Source organism: Scyliorhinus torazame, chromosome 8 (assembly GCF_047496885.1).
Source record: "Scyliorhinus torazame isolate Kashiwa2021f chromosome 8, sScyTor2.1, whole genome shotgun sequence".
In the NCBI taxonomy this organism is placed as follows: domain Eukaryota; kingdom Metazoa; phylum Chordata; class Chondrichthyes; order Carcharhiniformes; family Scyliorhinidae; genus Scyliorhinus; species Scyliorhinus torazame.
The window spans coordinates 280,646,006-280,662,321 of NC_092714.1; the positions used below are offsets into that span (position 1 = coordinate 280,646,006).

The 16,316-nt window shown below is 48.2% G+C and overlaps 1 protein-coding gene across 2 annotated transcripts in view; it reads right to left on the bottom strand.

The window, feature by feature from the left end:
- The window catches only part of LOC140428684 (short transient receptor potential channel 4-associated protein-like), a 140,874-nt gene that overhangs the window by 20,255 nt on the left and 104,303 nt on the right, over window positions 1-16,316 (bottom strand). For both annotated transcript variants that reach the window (XM_072515416.1, XM_072515415.1), the window contains exons 10-15: window positions 15,770-15,898; window positions 12,138-12,196; window positions 5,281-5,382; window positions 2,358-2,441; window positions 1,479-1,569; window positions 1,204-1,344 (exon numbers count right to left, since the gene is read on the bottom strand). In XM_072515416.1, coding sequence (XP_072371517.1) covers window positions 1,204-1,344; window positions 1,479-1,569; window positions 2,358-2,441; window positions 5,281-5,382; window positions 12,138-12,196; window positions 15,770-15,898 — 606 coding nt within the window. The remainder of the gene's footprint in view (window positions 1-1,203; window positions 1,345-1,478; window positions 1,570-2,357; window positions 2,442-5,280; window positions 5,383-12,137; window positions 12,197-15,769; window positions 15,899-16,316) is intronic.

The window sequence follows — 16,316 nt, forward strand, 5'->3', positions numbered from 1 at the left end:
TTTCTGATTGGGGCAGTCCAAAGGGAAACTTTCTCCTTCCCCTGGCGTTGTTACTGTCCTGAGGCTTTTTGTCGTTATCCATTAAAACATTTTGGAGTCAGCGGTGTTTGGCCAACGGAACGTCAAGGGCCATAGAGCAATCCGGTCTTCTGGGGCATGCACCCGGTGGTACCTGGAGACCAGCAGCACTGCTTTCTCCTATCAGAACACTCACACCTTCACCAACCTTCCAACACAGGGGCTCGAGAGGAATTCCCTGCTCCCAGTGCTGAGTCAGGGTGAATGGCAGGAAACATTCCAAGTCACAGGTTGATCTCTCCTTCTGAATGGAGGCCAAAAGCCCTGCTCCAGGGGGTGTGGGGTGGCTCAACTGGAGAGGGCAGCAACATGGGGGATGACATGCACCATTTTACATAGAATTTACAGTGCAGGAGGCGGCCATTCGGCCCATCGAGTCTGCACCGGCTCTTGGAACGAGCACCCTACCCAAAGTCAACACCTTCACCCCATCCCCATAACCCAGTAACCCCACCCAACACCAAGGGCAATTTTGGACACTAAGGGCAATTTATCATGGCCAATCCACCTAACCTGCACATCTTTGGACTGTGGGAGGACACCGGAGCACCCGGAGGAAACCCACGCACACACGGGGAGGATGTGCAGACTCCGCACAGACAGTGACCCAAGCCGGAATCGAACCGGGGACCCTGGAGCTGTGAAGCGATTGTGCTATCCACAATGCTACCGTGCTTCCCATTAGCACCAGCAGACAACTAGCAACTAGGGATTGGCAAAGCTTAAGAGGCCAAATGTATTCAACCATCAAGCCAACTTTGTCAATCATTTTGCTGATTCATTCTGTTTGTGGGCAGTGTTGGCTGGACTGGCATTTGTTGCCATGAGAACGTACTAAGAAGTTCAATGAGGAGCTTTGCTGGACCAATTCAGATAGACAGTCAGCCAGAGTCAATACAAGTGCCTCATACAGGCACAATCTGGGCATGGGTGACAGGTTTTCTTTTCTAAAGGGAATCAGTGGATCAGCTGGAGTTTTCCAGCAATTATACAGCGTTGTCGTCACTTTTACTGATAAATGAAATACAAGCATCTTTCAAAATCCTTAAAGCAAATACTTATTAAACAAGCAAATATAAATCAGGTAGATGCTAACTTGCAGATCAAGCTGTGCAGTTCACTCACCTTCTCGTCTGTGTTTACATACTTATTAAACCTCTTGAAGGCATCAATGTTGAATTTCATCAGCTCACCCAAAAGGTCAAAATAACTCTGCAACACATCCCTCGACTTACACTCGCTGTCGATAATGCAGAAAAGAATGTGCTGGAAATAGAAACATACACTTCAGTGGCAACGACAGGCAATCGAGCAGACAAGGAATTGTTCTTACTCTCCACAAACAGCAGGTAGCTTGACCATTTAACCAATGTTTTCACATTGTTAAAATGCAGCCTTACCTCCAGCAGGCCACGTTTCAAAAGAAACATTTGGTCAGCATAAGATGTCACTCCCCGTAGAAAACTCTCAACTGCTCTCGCCTGCCAGAATCTGCCAGGAATGAGACCAGAATTACAGCAATATAACCAGCTTGAATTCTTACCAATTGTCTGCCTTCTTCTTCCTACAAGTGGATTACCCACTGGGTATGGTTCCACAGGCACTACATGTCCTGTCAGTACCGACCTGTGTAACCTTCAATTAGAGCCTTATTACCACTCCCAACCTTTGGACTTGTAACATCGCACTGTCACCTTGGCTATAAAATAACGTGGCAAAATGCAAACAGGCCATCACCGTCATAATCACAACTCATACTCAGCCAAGGTGTAGGCCCGCTCTTTAATGCACATTCCACAGCAAACACACAACACAGTCTCAATTCTCCAATCCAAATCCATCCTAAACTACATGCTTAGCATGAACTGGAAATAGATTGGCCTGCTTATGTTCAGATGGGGGCTACTCAGTATTAAGCATTAATACTGAAGTGCATAAATCATCCAGGATAGGTCAGGAAAGCTCAACATTGATCAAGCTCTAGGTCTGGATATCCAGAGGGCGATCAAAGCGATGGAATCGGTGCTCTGTGAGCTCCTTGCCCATTGAAGAGTCAAGGATAGCCCCATAAGACTGAGGTTAGCTCATGCCATACCTATTTTCAAAGAAAAAAGGGATAAATCAGAGATAGAGGCAGCCTGGCATCCACGATTGAGAACATGCTAGAAGTGATTGTAAAATAATATCCTTTATTACTGGTAAAGGGAAGGGTCATTAGAAAAACACCTGCAGTTTCTGAAAAGGATTGGAGGTTTGGGGTGTGGGGGAAGGAAACCTACCTGAAAGAGGATTCTGCAGGCTCTCTCTTCATCACCTGTAATAATCTTGTCAGAAGTCCTTTCTTCCCATCACAAATCAGAGCTCTAGGAAAGCGGAAATATGATTCATACTCATTGTCCACAAATAAATTTACTTTGATTCTATGGAGCAGGGCACACTCATTTTCGAATCATAGTAACATTAATGGATGTGTCTTCCTACTCTAAGCACCATGAATGGTGTATTTTAAAACACAAATTCTTCCGGAATGTTTAGTCTTTGAAGATGATAGCAGATTACTATGTAAAGTTAAAGTGCATGGGATTATGGGTAGTGTCGAGATGGATAGAAAGGTGGTTAACAGACAGGAAGCACAAAGTTGGAATAAATGGGTCTTTTTCCGATAGGCAGGCAGTGACTAGTGGGATACCACAGAGATCTGTGCTAGGACCCCAACTGTTCACATTATATATGAATGATTTGGACGAGGCAACTAAATTATCTCCAAATTTACAGGTGATACAAAGTTGGGTGGGAGGGTGAGCTGAGGAGAATGCAGCGATGCTTCACTGAGATTTGGACAGGCTGAGTGGGCACATGTAGCATAATGTGGATAAATGTTACCACTTCATTAGCAAAAATAGGAAGGCAGATTATAATTTGCACCTATTCAAATAGAGATGTGGATACTCAGCGAGACCTTGGGTGTCCTTGTGCATCAGTCGTTGAAAGTATGTGCGCAGGTACAGCAGGCAATAAAGAAGGCAAATGGCATGTTGCTCTTTGTAGCGAGAGGATGAGAGTCTAGGAATAGAGATGTTTTACTGCAATTGTATAGGACATCGGTGAGGCCACACCTGGAATAATGTGTGCAGTTGTGATGTCATCTGAAGAAGACTGTCATATGAGGAGACTAAATCGGTTAAGATTATATTTACTCAAGTTTAAAAGAATGAGAAGGGATCTCATAGAAACTTATAAAATTCTAACTGGATTAGACAGGGTAGATTCAGAAAGAATGTTCCTGATGGTGGGGGAGTCCAGAACTAGGGGGTCATAGTTTGAGGATAAGGGGTAAGTAAACCTTTTAGGACTGAGGCGAGGAGAAATTTCTTCACCCAGAGACTGGTGAACCTGTGGAATTCACTATCACAGGAAGTAGTGGAGGCCAGAATGTTGTGTAATTTCAAGAAGGGATTAGCTATAGCTCTTGGGGATAAAGGGATCAAGGGATATGGGGGGGGGGAAAAGAGAAAAGGCAGGATCAGGGTATTGAACTTGATAATCAGCCATGATCATAATGAATGGCTAGCAGGTTCAAAGGGCCGAATGGCCTCCTCCTGCGTCTATTTTCTATGTTTTTATATATGAACTATTTTCCATGATTGATATGTTCTTGCCATTCCGAAGAACAAGCCTTATTCCCAATTTACCAGATTGGTATCTGCACTTAACGCTTTCACTTCGAACCATAGAAATCCTGCAGTGCAGAAGGAAACCTTTCGGCCCATCGAGTCCACACCGACCCTCCGAAAGAACTCTCCACCCCATCACCGTAACCCCTCCTAACCTGCACATATTTTGAATAATAATAATCTTTATTGTCACAAGTAGGCTTACATTAACACTGCAATGAAGTTACTGTGAAAATCCCCTAGTCACCACATTCTGGCGCCTGTTCTGGTACACAGAGGGAGAATTCAGAATGTCCAAATTACCTAACAGCACGTCTTTCGGGACTTGTGGGAGGAAACCGGAGCACCCGGAGGAAACCCACGCAGACACGGGGAGAACGTGCAGACTCCGCACAGTCATCCAAGGCGGGAATAGAACCCGGGCCCCTGGCGATGTGAAGAAACAGTGCTAACCACTGTGCTCCTGTGCCGTCCATCACAGCTCCTCCAAATAATTAAGCAATCCATGCAGCCACATTCCTCTTTTGCATGGCTGGGTTCAGAACAGGAACTATAATGTTGCATCAGGAATGGTGATGTGTACTGCTGTAGTATCTCTCTCATATTTATGAGTCAGACTTGACTGTATGCATTCCATGGTCTATTCTGCATGACCACAACCACACATTGAGGTTATCAGCTTCTGCTATGATTTTATATGGATGTGGTTTGGGGATGCCCATGATCTTAGCGGGCGGTTGAAATCAGGGACCTACTGTGCTGTTGTGTTTTTTTTTTTAAAAACAAGGTGTTTGCTCCTAAACTTCTTGTGAGGGTCATTTATTTTTCCAAGCTTCTTCAGGGTTGAAATTGTGTTGCATGGGTCAAAGTGGAAGATGATAGCCATCACACAGCCCACTCCGTTAAGTGAGGAATCATGAGAGATGTTACCAACCCAGCAACTGAATTTAAAATCAGCAACCTCCCAGCCTTCAGAGTGATAACTCTAGCCTGTGCAGCCTATAGGAGGCCATGGATATAATCCATGTTTGGACTGAGTGGCAGCTAAGTTATGCTGTACGACAGAGAGGGAACGACTCTCTTGAACAAGACAAAGTCCATCTCCCCATGTCTTTTAATGGCACCAGCATTGCCAAGTCCATCAAAATCAATATTTGAGGGGAAGAATCTTCTAATCCGATGCTGAAGCAAATTGGCCACAACCAACATCACAGCTACCAGCACTAGACTGAAGTTGGTGCTTTGACACGTAGTTCACCTACTGACTTCCAAATCCTCTTCACTGTCTTTACAAGGCTTAACTAAAGAATTTACAGAACTCTTGTCATTTGCCTGGATGGTGCAGCCGCAACCTTCAGTAAGCTAGGCACCATCCTGAACAGAGGCTTTAAACCAAATGGTGTTTTTAATTTACAATTGCTTCATAGAATCAGAGTTACTTCAGCATTAATGGATATGTCTTCCTACTTTAAGTAGTGAAATGGTTAGTCTTCATGTACATAGCAAGTCAGCTCAATGATCAGCTTACCTGTCAGTGTTGACAACTGCTTCTACCTCAGGAATGTTAGCTTTGAGTGAGATTGCACCAAGTTCATTCAGCTCCTGGCTGTTCAATAATAGGTACCTATTCCTGAAAACCACATAACATTCAGGAATCAAAATCAGATGGAATTTATATTGTCTAATCTATTAGGCCAGTGATTAAACATGGTACGGATAGGCCATTCAGTCAGAAATCTGCTAGTCTGAGGGATTGCTGCTTTAATCTGTCGCACTATTATCACAGGTTTTGGATTTAATGTTCAGACGTGCCACAGAATTGGGAGGTTGACAGCAGCAAATCAAAAATATTCAGTGCAGGTGTTTCTGGGAGATAAAGGTAGAGGCGAGGGAGTTGATAAAATAATTGCAGAGGTGGCATTGGAAAAATACATTTTTCATATTTTCAAGGTGGGAAATTGTTAAAAACAAATGAAAACAGATGGAGACTGAACTAAATATACAACAATCTTCAAAAGCACCATTAGCACCAGTAGAATATACAATATCCACCAAAGACCCTGGCGAAGGAGGGCGTCGGACTAGTTTTACAGCAGGCTGGGTATCATTCACAAGAGGTGCTGGATCGGCTGGCGTATAACGAGAAGGCAAATGGCGCTTCAGAGAGGAACGGCATAACGGCTGCAAGTCCGCAGACCGTGGAACCGAGGGCTTCCCTTCGGAGGTGTCCTGCATGTCCATCTTGGAGTCTAGTCGAGAACCTTGGAGTCGAGTCGAGACCCTCCGCCATCTCAGAGTCAGTGTATCCATGGGTTTCTGTAGCGAACCGAGCAGACGCGAGTGCAGTGCCAAAGGGAGATATCAAGGATGAGCATCCACTGTATCCGAATCCGGTAGCTGCTGCAGCTGGAGAAGAGATTTCCGGAGATGGGGAATCTGTGGACGAGGCAGCCTTCTGGACGGAATGTGGTCTAAATGCTTACATTGAACACAGCCCTGGGTTAGCACCTGGTAAGAGATTGGATGCATTTGAAGGATAATGCCGGGGGCACACTGGGCACCACCAGGAAAATTCTGAACAAACACAAGGTCTCCGGGTACAAATTGCCAGATTGGCAGATGCAGAGAAGGGCCAGGCCCCTGCCATTCCTCTATGGTTGCGCAGGATGTTGTTCCCGCCATCCTATGCACCTCGAGTCACTTCGATTGGGTATCGATCAATAAAAGGAACATGGATCCTTGAAAAGGGCCGGCGAAATCTGTCTGGCCATTCCCAGTGATGTTGGGGTGTGGCCGGCGGAATCTTCTGATGCTCTTGGCAAACGGAGCGGTTTTGGGCCACCTTCTCAATGTTGGCATTGAGGCCTGGCCACTAGACATAAAGGTCATCCGTGCGTGACCAAAATGAAAATGTTGGCCTGGAGTTATGATCAGCTCCTGCCCTTCATCTGGGCAGACCACAAGTGTCCCCCACAAGAGGATACCATCTTCAACGCTGAATTCTGACAGCTTGGAGGAAAATGCCCGCAACTCGCCTGGGAGCTGTCTATGCTGCCCGCCACACAGGACTACGTGCCAAACCTTGGATAGGCCTGGATCTGTCTGGGTCCACTCACGCATCTGCGATGCCGTGACAGGCAATAAGTCCAAAAAATTCAGGGTTGTAACCACCTCACCTGTTGTGGGGGTCAACAAGGGGCCAGTCGACAAATGCAACCGGCTCAGTGCATTGGCATTTTCCATCTGGGTCCCTGGTTTATGCTCTAAAGAATACCTGTAGGCAGCGAGCAACAAAGCCCAGCCCTGGGTCCGGGCGGAAGCAATGGGCAGAATTGGCTTATCCACTCTGTGAAATCCAAGCAGAGACTTATGATCGGTGACGATAGTGAAGTGGCGGCCATAAACATAGTGGTGGAAGCGCTTCACCGCAAAGACCACTGCCAGGCCCTCCTTCTCAATCTATTTGTTCTTTTCCATTGCAGTCAATGCGCGGGAGGCGAAAGCTATCGGACAGCTCCGTACCCCACCGTGTGTGACAGGATGGCCCCAGCACCAGATGGGGAGGCATCGCACGTGATGAGCAAAGGCTTTGCAGGATCATAGTGAGTTAATAATCCGGATGACGACAATTGTTGCTTTACCTGCTGAAAAGTGGATTCTTGCTGCCAACCCCAAACCTAGGCATGATTCCTCTTCAACAGGAGGTGCAACGGGGCCAGTTGGCAGATTGGGGAGAAACGTCCCGTGGTAATTTACGAGGCCAGAGAACAACGAAGACCCTAAGCGTCCGTCGGAGTGGGAGCCTGTTGGATTGCACGCACCTGCTCCGCAGCGGGGTCCACCCGATAACCGAGGTAGATCCTTCCTTCGCCTGAAAGTCACTCTTTGCACAACGTAAACTGACTCCAACCTCTGAGAAGCGTTTAAGCACAGTCTCCAAATTATCCAAATGTTCTTGCTCCGAAATTCCCGTAATCAAGATGTTGTCTAAATAAACAGCGACACGTGGCTGGTGCTCTCCATGATGGGTGGAACATTTCACAGACAGAGGACACTCTAAAGGACAACGGTGTATCTCAACAGGCCCGTACGTATTGATTGTAAATATGGACGGGAGGCAGGGTCCAGCTCCAACTGTGGGTAGGCGTGACTCATATCCAATTTCGCGAACGCGAGTCCGCCTGCAAGCTTCGCGTAAAGATCCTCTACGCGGGACATGGGTCGAGCCGGGAAGCTGTCTTCACCGCTAGTTTATAGTCTCCGCACAAGCGAACCAAATTATTTGGCTTCATTATCGGTACGACCGGCGCTGCCCAGTCAGCGAAACGGACGGGCTGATACCCAGGGACTCCAGACGAGTGAGCGCCACTTCTACTTTCTCAAGGCACAAGGCATCAGGCACGCCCGGAAATAGTGCGGCACGGCTTCCGGGTCAATCTGGATATGGACTACGGCCCCTTTTACCTTCCCCAAATCGAGCTGGAATACTTCTGCGTATCATCCTAGTACCTCTGTCAAATCTCCAGAACCTGTTTGAAGAATGTGCTGCCACTGCAGCCACAAATGGCGCAACCAGTCCCGACCCAACAGACTGGGCCCGTGGCCTCGTACCACTATAAGCGGGAAATGCCCCTGTTGGCATCTGTAAGCAACAGGAGTCATCGTAGTCCCAGCAATGTCCAATGGTTCCCCCATATAAGTGGCCAACCTGGCCGGTGTATCGGTCAATGCAAGGGTCTGTACACCCTGCTTGATTAAGTAAAACGTCTTCTGTTCAACCATGGAGACCGCTGCGCCAGTGTCCAACTCTATCTCAAGTGGGTGGCCATTGACTCGTACGGTCACCTTAATGGGGACCACACGGGGAACTGCCACACAATGCAGCTGCAGTCGCTTCCGTCTCCACATCCTCAGGTGCAGGATCCTTGGATTCATCCAAATGGAAGATACGGGCCCTGGACTGGCCCCAGCTCCTGCTGGAATGACAGCCCCTCTGACGTGGCCAGGACCGGTGTCCACGCTAGGGTCGGCGCCCACAAGTCCGACACGGACACATTTCCTCGTCCGTCGGTTCAGAGAAGGTTCCCTTCAGGTCCTTAGGTACAAGGTACAGCGGGGATGGGGAGATGCTACTGGAAAGGGGTGCGCATCAAGGTGTGCCCCTCCATTCCTTGCAGCTCCTGCACTCCCCGTTCTGGGCTCTCCCTATCTGAATGGCCTGTTGAAAAGTCAATGTCGGCTCGGCAAACTGGGTGGCCGCATTGTTGATGCCGCAACCCAAATGGTCTCATAACATCTCTGACAAAGTGTCACCATACGAAATGAAAATCGCTTATTGTCACAAGTAGGCTTCAAATGAAGTTACTGTGAAAAGCCCCTCGTCGCCACATTCCGGCACCTGTTCAGAGAGGCTGGTACGGGAATTGAACCGTGCTGCTGGCCTGCCTTAGTCTGCTTTCAAAGCCAGCGATTTAGCCCTGTGCGAAACCAGGATTCACAGTATTCCGCAATCCTGCATAGCCTGGATAAAAACTCAGCAAGGGATTCTCTTCGGGTCCTCTCTGCGGTGTTAAACCGGTAAAGTTGGACTATCGTGGCCGGGTGTGGATTTAAATGTTGCCCCAACAAAGTCACAAGTTGATCAAAGTTTTACTGTCGGGTGCAGCTGGGTATGTAACACTCATCACCCCAAATTATCCAGGGCAGCACGGTAGCATTGTGGATAGCACAATTGCTTCACAGCTCCAGGGTCCCAGGTTCGATTCCCGGCTTGGGTCACTGTCTTGTGCGGAGTCTGCACATCCTCCCCGTGTGTGCGTGGGTTTCCTCCGGGTGCTCCGGTTTCCTCCCACAGTCCAATGATGTGCGGGTTAGGTGGATTGGCCATGATAAATTGCCCTTAGTGTCCAAAATTGCCCTTAGTGGGGTTACTGGGTTTATGGGGATAGGGTGGAGGTGTTGACCTTGGGTAGGGTGCTCTTTCCAAGAGCCGGTGCAGACTCGATGGGCCGAATGGCCTCCTTCTGCACTGTAAATTCAATGATCTATGAAATGTATGTGCACCACAGGCGGTGAGCAAAATGACCACCTGCCGCACTTTTTCAGTGATGTTATTCGCCCGGTAGTAATGCATCCGTTGTGCGTACTGGTTCCAACTTTCCAGCGCAGCATCAAAGACATCCAAATGTCCATAAAGAGGCATGGTGCAACAGAAAAAAAACTTCCAACTTGTATCCAACAAAAGTCCGAGGAGGTGGCCTCAGCAGCGGAGACAGCTATCCACTTTAACCCTCGTCGCTAGTTTTGTGAGGGCCACGAAGAATCCAGCACGAGTTTGTAGAGTCAAACAGAAAGTAACTTTATTTACAACAATATGCATACAGCAGCAGTAATTACCACGGTTTCCTTCTCTAGCCGGTACCACACTGGCAAGCTCTATTTATACACTTGCAACTATGCGTGATTGCCCCTACCCCCCTCACTGGGGGAGCTGTCACTCCCCAAAGTAAGTCATGGGATAACCAACTGTCTCCTGCCAATAGGATTCAGGCAGGTTATAACAGTGGCAAATTGCTATGGGGTTCCGGTGATACACCTGGATAATTTGAGAATACAAACTGGGGCTGGATCAACCAATCTTTTTTTTTAATTTAGAGTAGCTAATTATTTTTTTTTTTTCCAATTGAGGGGCAATTCAGAGTGGCCAATCCACCTAACCTGCACATCTTGGAGCTGTGGGTGTGAGACCCATGCAGACACGGGGAGAATGTGCAAACTCCACACGGACAGTGACCCGGGGCCGGGATCGAACCAGTGTCCTCACCAGAGCCGCTGTGCCACCCTAACCAATCTTTTCTTTTTAAAATGTTTTTATTAAAGGTTTTTTTATACAAAACAAAGGCTGAACATACATTGAAAACAGAAAGGAAAAAGAAAAAAAAGAATATATATACATATCAGTTGTCTTTTGTTATTTACATCAGTTGCAGCTTCTTGTCCTGCATTCTCCAGTAGATGCTCATTTCCTGCTGGGTCCCCAACCTTCCTCACCCTAGCCGTTGTCCCGTAGCAGGAGTGGTAAATCTGTCCCACCGAGCCTTCCTTACCCGCAATCGGTCCTTCTCTCTCAGGTGCGTCTGTTGGAGGATCACTATGTCGGCTTTCATACTTTTCAGGTGGACGAAGATTCTGGATTTCTTCACTGGGCCATGGAGTTCCCACACATAGGTGACTATCCTGATGGGGGGGCTTTGTCCCCCCTCCTGTGGGATCAACCAAACTTACCTGGTGGACGTGCCCCTGCACACCAGGGTTTCCCTTTTGTTGGGAGGCCGTCCAAAGTGATTGTTTGCAGTGCCTGTGTGTTCCAAGTCGTCACATGTGGCCTGTTGCAGCCAGCCTGATGCCCTCGCTATCATTGGGTACTTCCCTTCATCCCGCCAATGCTCCCTTCCCTTTACTCCTTCCCCTAGTCATTCCCCCGTTGATGTTTACCCCCCTTTGCCAGGCGCTCTCCCCCATGCAAGAGATGCACTGTGGCCTCTTTCCTTCATGCTTCCCCATGCTAGCTTCCCCGCTAGTGTGGTGGACCCCCACTAGTGTGGTGGACCCCCCCCCGGTTGGTTAAGTATTCTCCTGTCGCCCGCTCTCTGTGCTCCCTACCGGTTCTCCTCACCCTTTCCTGCGCTCTGCTTCCCTCGCTCTTTCTTTCCTCTATTTCACCTCCTGTCCTCAGATCGAGGCAGTGCACTCCCGCGCAAGTGTTCCTTGAGTTGGTTAATTGATTTAGTAAATAAAGTCTCTTTGGATGATCTTTTCATCACTGTCCCTGCTGCTGTTTCTCCAGCCCATTCTCCAGGACACATTTGATCTGATGAGATATCAGTTTTTGTTTCCTCTGTGTTCTCTCAGTTCCTTTGAGAGAAACATCCTTCAGCCACCCCCTGGCGAGGGTGGGGCACCTTGTGCAGCGGGTCGGTCCTTCTCGTTCTGGCGCGGCCTGAGTTTCGTCACCTTGTGACTGCTGGCTCAGCTATTTGCTTCTCCTGGCTTTTTACACTTCCTGGTTTCTACACGGCCTCTGGAGTGGCTGTTGTTCGGCATCTTCTTTCATGTTGATGTTGGTTGAGAGGCAGGGATATTTTTTTTCTTGTATTAGCGGGCTATTGTGGATGAAAGAGCTTGTTTTCGGGTTCATAGGAGGAGAGCCACCTTATGTGCGACTACTCAGCACATCCCAATCACCGGAAGTCCCTAGCCAATCTTTTTATTCTCTCCCCAAGGCCTACAGTACTTTACAAGTTCAGACACTGAAGTGGCCCCTGGTAAGTGACTATATCCACCATTACACAGTGATACTGAAAATGATCCTTTCCAAATACTCACTCATGGTGATCACTGAAGCTCTGAAGTAACCTCAGGAATTGGATTTTCAGAGAAATTTCCTGTGGGAGAATGGCAAAAGTTTAAAGCAGAAAGTTGTTGAAGCGCAAACAGTTGAAAGAACACAGAGGATGTAGCAATTACCGAATCAAGTGTGTCCAAGTCTTTAATAAAACGCTGGAATACAGCAGACATCATGAACAGCAAATACTCTAGTGGCAAGGGACAATTTTTGCAACTTACTGGAATGTCAATGCCTCACCAGTTTTTAAAATATTTCTGGATACTAAACGAGCAACATTTTCAATCATTTGAAAACTTTCAGTTCTAAAGCACCAATGAGGCCCCCACTGTCATGGATGTCAATTGTCAGACAATTCAATTCACTCCAAATTATATCAGGGGGTGAAGGCACAGGATACATAGGGACAGGAGTAGGCCATTCAGCCCCTCGAGCCTGTCCTGCCATTCAATGAGATCATGGCTGATCTGTGACCTAACTCCATGTACCTGCCTTTGGTCCACATCCCTTCATATCTTTGCTCAACAAAAATATATCTCAGATTTAAAATGAATAATGTTCCAGCTTCAACTGCAGTGTGTGGGAGAGAGTCCCAAACCTCTACCACCCTTGAAGAATTCTTCCCAACATCTCTCCTGAACGGACTGGTCCTAATGTTTAGACTATGTCCCCCTAGTTTTAGAATCTCCAATTAGTGGAAACAGTTTATCTTTATCTATCCTGTCTTTCCCTGTTAATATCCTGAAGACTTTGATCAGATCACCCCTTAACAGGTCTAATCTGACTAATCTCTCCTCTTAACTCAACCCCTGCAATCCAGGTATTATTTTTGTAAACCTAAGTTGCCCTCACTCCAAGGTCTAAATAGCCTTCCTACTGTGTGGTGCCCAGAACTGCTCAGTGATGCCAAGTGGGGTCTAACCAGGGTTTTGTAAAGCTGCAGCATAACGGGGGCAGCACGGTAGCATTGTGGATAGCACAATTGCTTCACAGCTCCAGGGTCCCAGGTTCGATTCCGGCTTGGGTCACTGTCTGTGCGGAGTCTGCACATCCTCCCAGTGTGTGCGTGGATTTCCTCCGGGTGCTCCGGTTTCCTCCCACAGTCCAAAGATGTGCAGGTTAGGTGGATTGGCTATGATAAATTGCCCTTAGTGTCCAAAATTGCCCTTAGTGTTGGGTGGGGTTACTGGGTTATGGGGATAGGGTGGAGGTGTTGACCTTGGGTGGGGTGCTCTTTCCAAGAGCCGGTGCAGACTCGATGGGCCAAATGGCCTCCTTCTGCACTGTAAATTCTATGAAATGACTCCAATCCTCTGGATATAAAGGCCGGTATTCCATTACCTTTTTTGATGATTTTCTGCACTTGTTTGTGGCATTTTTAGGATCTCTGCACCTGAACCCCCAAGTCTCTTTGGACACCCACTGTACCCAACCTCTTTCCAGTTAGAAAGTACTCTGCTCTATTCTTTATTGGTCCAAAATGGATAACCTCACACTTCTTTACATTCAATTCCATCTGCCACAATTATCCCATTCACCTAGTCTGTCAACATCTCCTTGCAATGTGATAGATAGATACATAGAAGATAGGAGCAGGACGCCTAACATCATTCTGGCTGTAGCAATGAAAGGAGGGAAACAAAGCAGGAAGCGAAAGGCCAGTTAGCTTAACATCTGTTATCGGAAAAATGCTGGAATCAAATGCTGAGTAAAATAAGGGCCCATGGTATTCGAGGCAAGGTACCAACATGGATTTACGATTGGCTGTCAGGCAGAAGGCAGAGAGTTGGGATAAAAGGTTATTTTTCGGAATGGCAACCGGTGACGAGTGGTGTCCCGCAGGGTTCAGTGTTGGGGCCACAGCTGTTCTCTTTATATATTAACGATCTAGATGACGGGACTGGGGGCATTCTGGCTAAGTTTGCTGATGATACAAAGATAGGTGGAGGGGCAGGTAGTATGGAGGAGATGGGGAGGCTGCAGAAAGATTTAGACAGTTTAGGAGAGTGGTCCAAGAAATGGCTGATGAAATTCAACGTGGGCAAGTGCGCGGTCTTGCACTTTGGAAAAAAGAATAGAGGCATGGACTATTTTCTAAACGGTGACAAAATTCATAATGCTGAAGTGCAAAGGGACTTGGGAGTCCTAGTCCAGGATTCTCTAAAGGTAAACTTGCAGGTTGAGTCCGTAATTAAGAAAGCAAATGCAATGTTGGCATTCATCTCAAGAGGCTTGGAATAGAAAAGCAGGGATGTACTTCTGAAGCTTTATAAAGCATTAGTTAGGCCCCATTTAGAATACTGTGAGCAATTTTGGGCCCCACACCTCAGGAAGGACATACTGGCACTGGAGCGGGTCCAGCGGAGATTCACACGGATGATCCCAGGAATGGTAGGCCTAACATACGATGAACGTCTGAGGATCCTGGGATTATATTCATTGGAGTTTAGGAGGTTGAGGGGAGATCTAATAGAAACTTACAAGATAATGAATGGCTTAGATAGGGTGGATGTAGGGAAGTTGTTTCCATTAGCAGGGGAGACTAGGACCCGGGGGCACAGCCTTAGAATAAAAGGGAGTCACTTTAGAACAGAGATGAGGAGAAATTTCTTCAGCCAGAGAGTGGTGGGTCTGTGGAATTCATTGCCACAGAGGGCGGTGGAGGCCGGGACGTTGAGTGTCTTTAAGACAGAAGTTGATAAATTCTTGATTTCTCGAGGAATTAAGGGCTATGGAGAGAGAGCAGGTAAATGGAGTTGAAATCAGCCATGATTGAATGGTGGAGTGGACTCGATGAGCCGAATGGCCTTACTTCCACTCCTATGTCTTATGGTCTAAATCCATGAAGGAGGTAATAACAGGGCACTTAAACCTTAATTTAATCAGGAAGAGTCAACATACTTTTGTGAAAGGGAAGTAGTCATTGTAATACGGATAAAGGGGAACCTGTGGATGTGGTGTACTTAGATTTCCAGAAGGCAATTAGCCTACCCATCTGCTCCTCTGTCACCCGCTGGCTGTTGATGCCTGTAGTAAAACCCTAATACTGTGACCGTACCCTTCCTATTCCTGAGCTGTACCCATATGGCCTCACTGTATGAGCCCTCCGAGGTGTCCTCACGCAGCTGTGAAATGCTCCTTAAATAGTGCAACTCCCCCACCCTTGTACATCCCCCTCTATCCGGCCTGAGACATTTAAATCCTGGAACACTGATTAGCTGCCAATCCTGTCCCTCCCTCAATCCTCTGTAATGGCAACAACATCATAGTTCCAAGCACTAATCCAAACACTAAGCTCATCTGCCTTACCGGTTATATTTCTTGCGTTGAAACAAATGCCCTTCAGACCACCAGTACTGCTGTGTTCAGCAACAACTCCCTACCTGCTCTTCCGCAGAGCCATAGTGGCCCTATTCTCTAGTTTCCCCTCAGTAAATTCACCTTCTGACCTATTGCTTCGGTTTCCATTCCCCTGCCACACTAGTTTAAACCCTCCCAGGGGACTAGCAAACTTTGGGGCCAGGATATTGGTGCCCCTCCAGTTTAGTACAGGTCCCATGAGAGATCCCACTGGTCCACAATCAGCCACTTTTGTCAGAAGTTTCATACTCACTGGACTGCAGTCACAGATTTGGTTCTGTCCATGCAACACGTGGTTAGTAGAATGTTTCCTCCATATCAGTTTGTCAAACAGATTATTGAGGCCAGGGATAAGACGAAAATCTGCCAACATCTTGTGAACCTGAAAGAAAGAGCAGGGAAATCATTTAGCACGGCTGCCCTCCGCCACCCTCGACAAAGGGCTGTTCAGGGAGCTCCCTCGCTCCCCCCCCCCCCCCCCCCCAGCGCTCTCTCTCTCGCTCCCCTCCCCCCCCGCTCTCCCTCGCACACTCGCCCCCACTCCGCTCTCCCTCGCCCTCGCCCCCCCACTCCGCTCTCCCTCGCCCTCGCCCCCCCACTCCCCTCGCCCCCGCCCCCCCACTCCCCTCGCCCCCGCCCCCCCACTCCCCTCGCCCCCGCCCCCCCACTCCCCTCGCCCCCGCCCCCCTCGCCCCCGCCCCCCTCCCTGGCCCCTCCCCCCCCCCCCCCTCCCTCGCCCTCCCTCCCCCCCCCCCTCCCTCGCCCTCCCCCCCCCCCCTCCCTCGCCCTCCCCCCCCCCC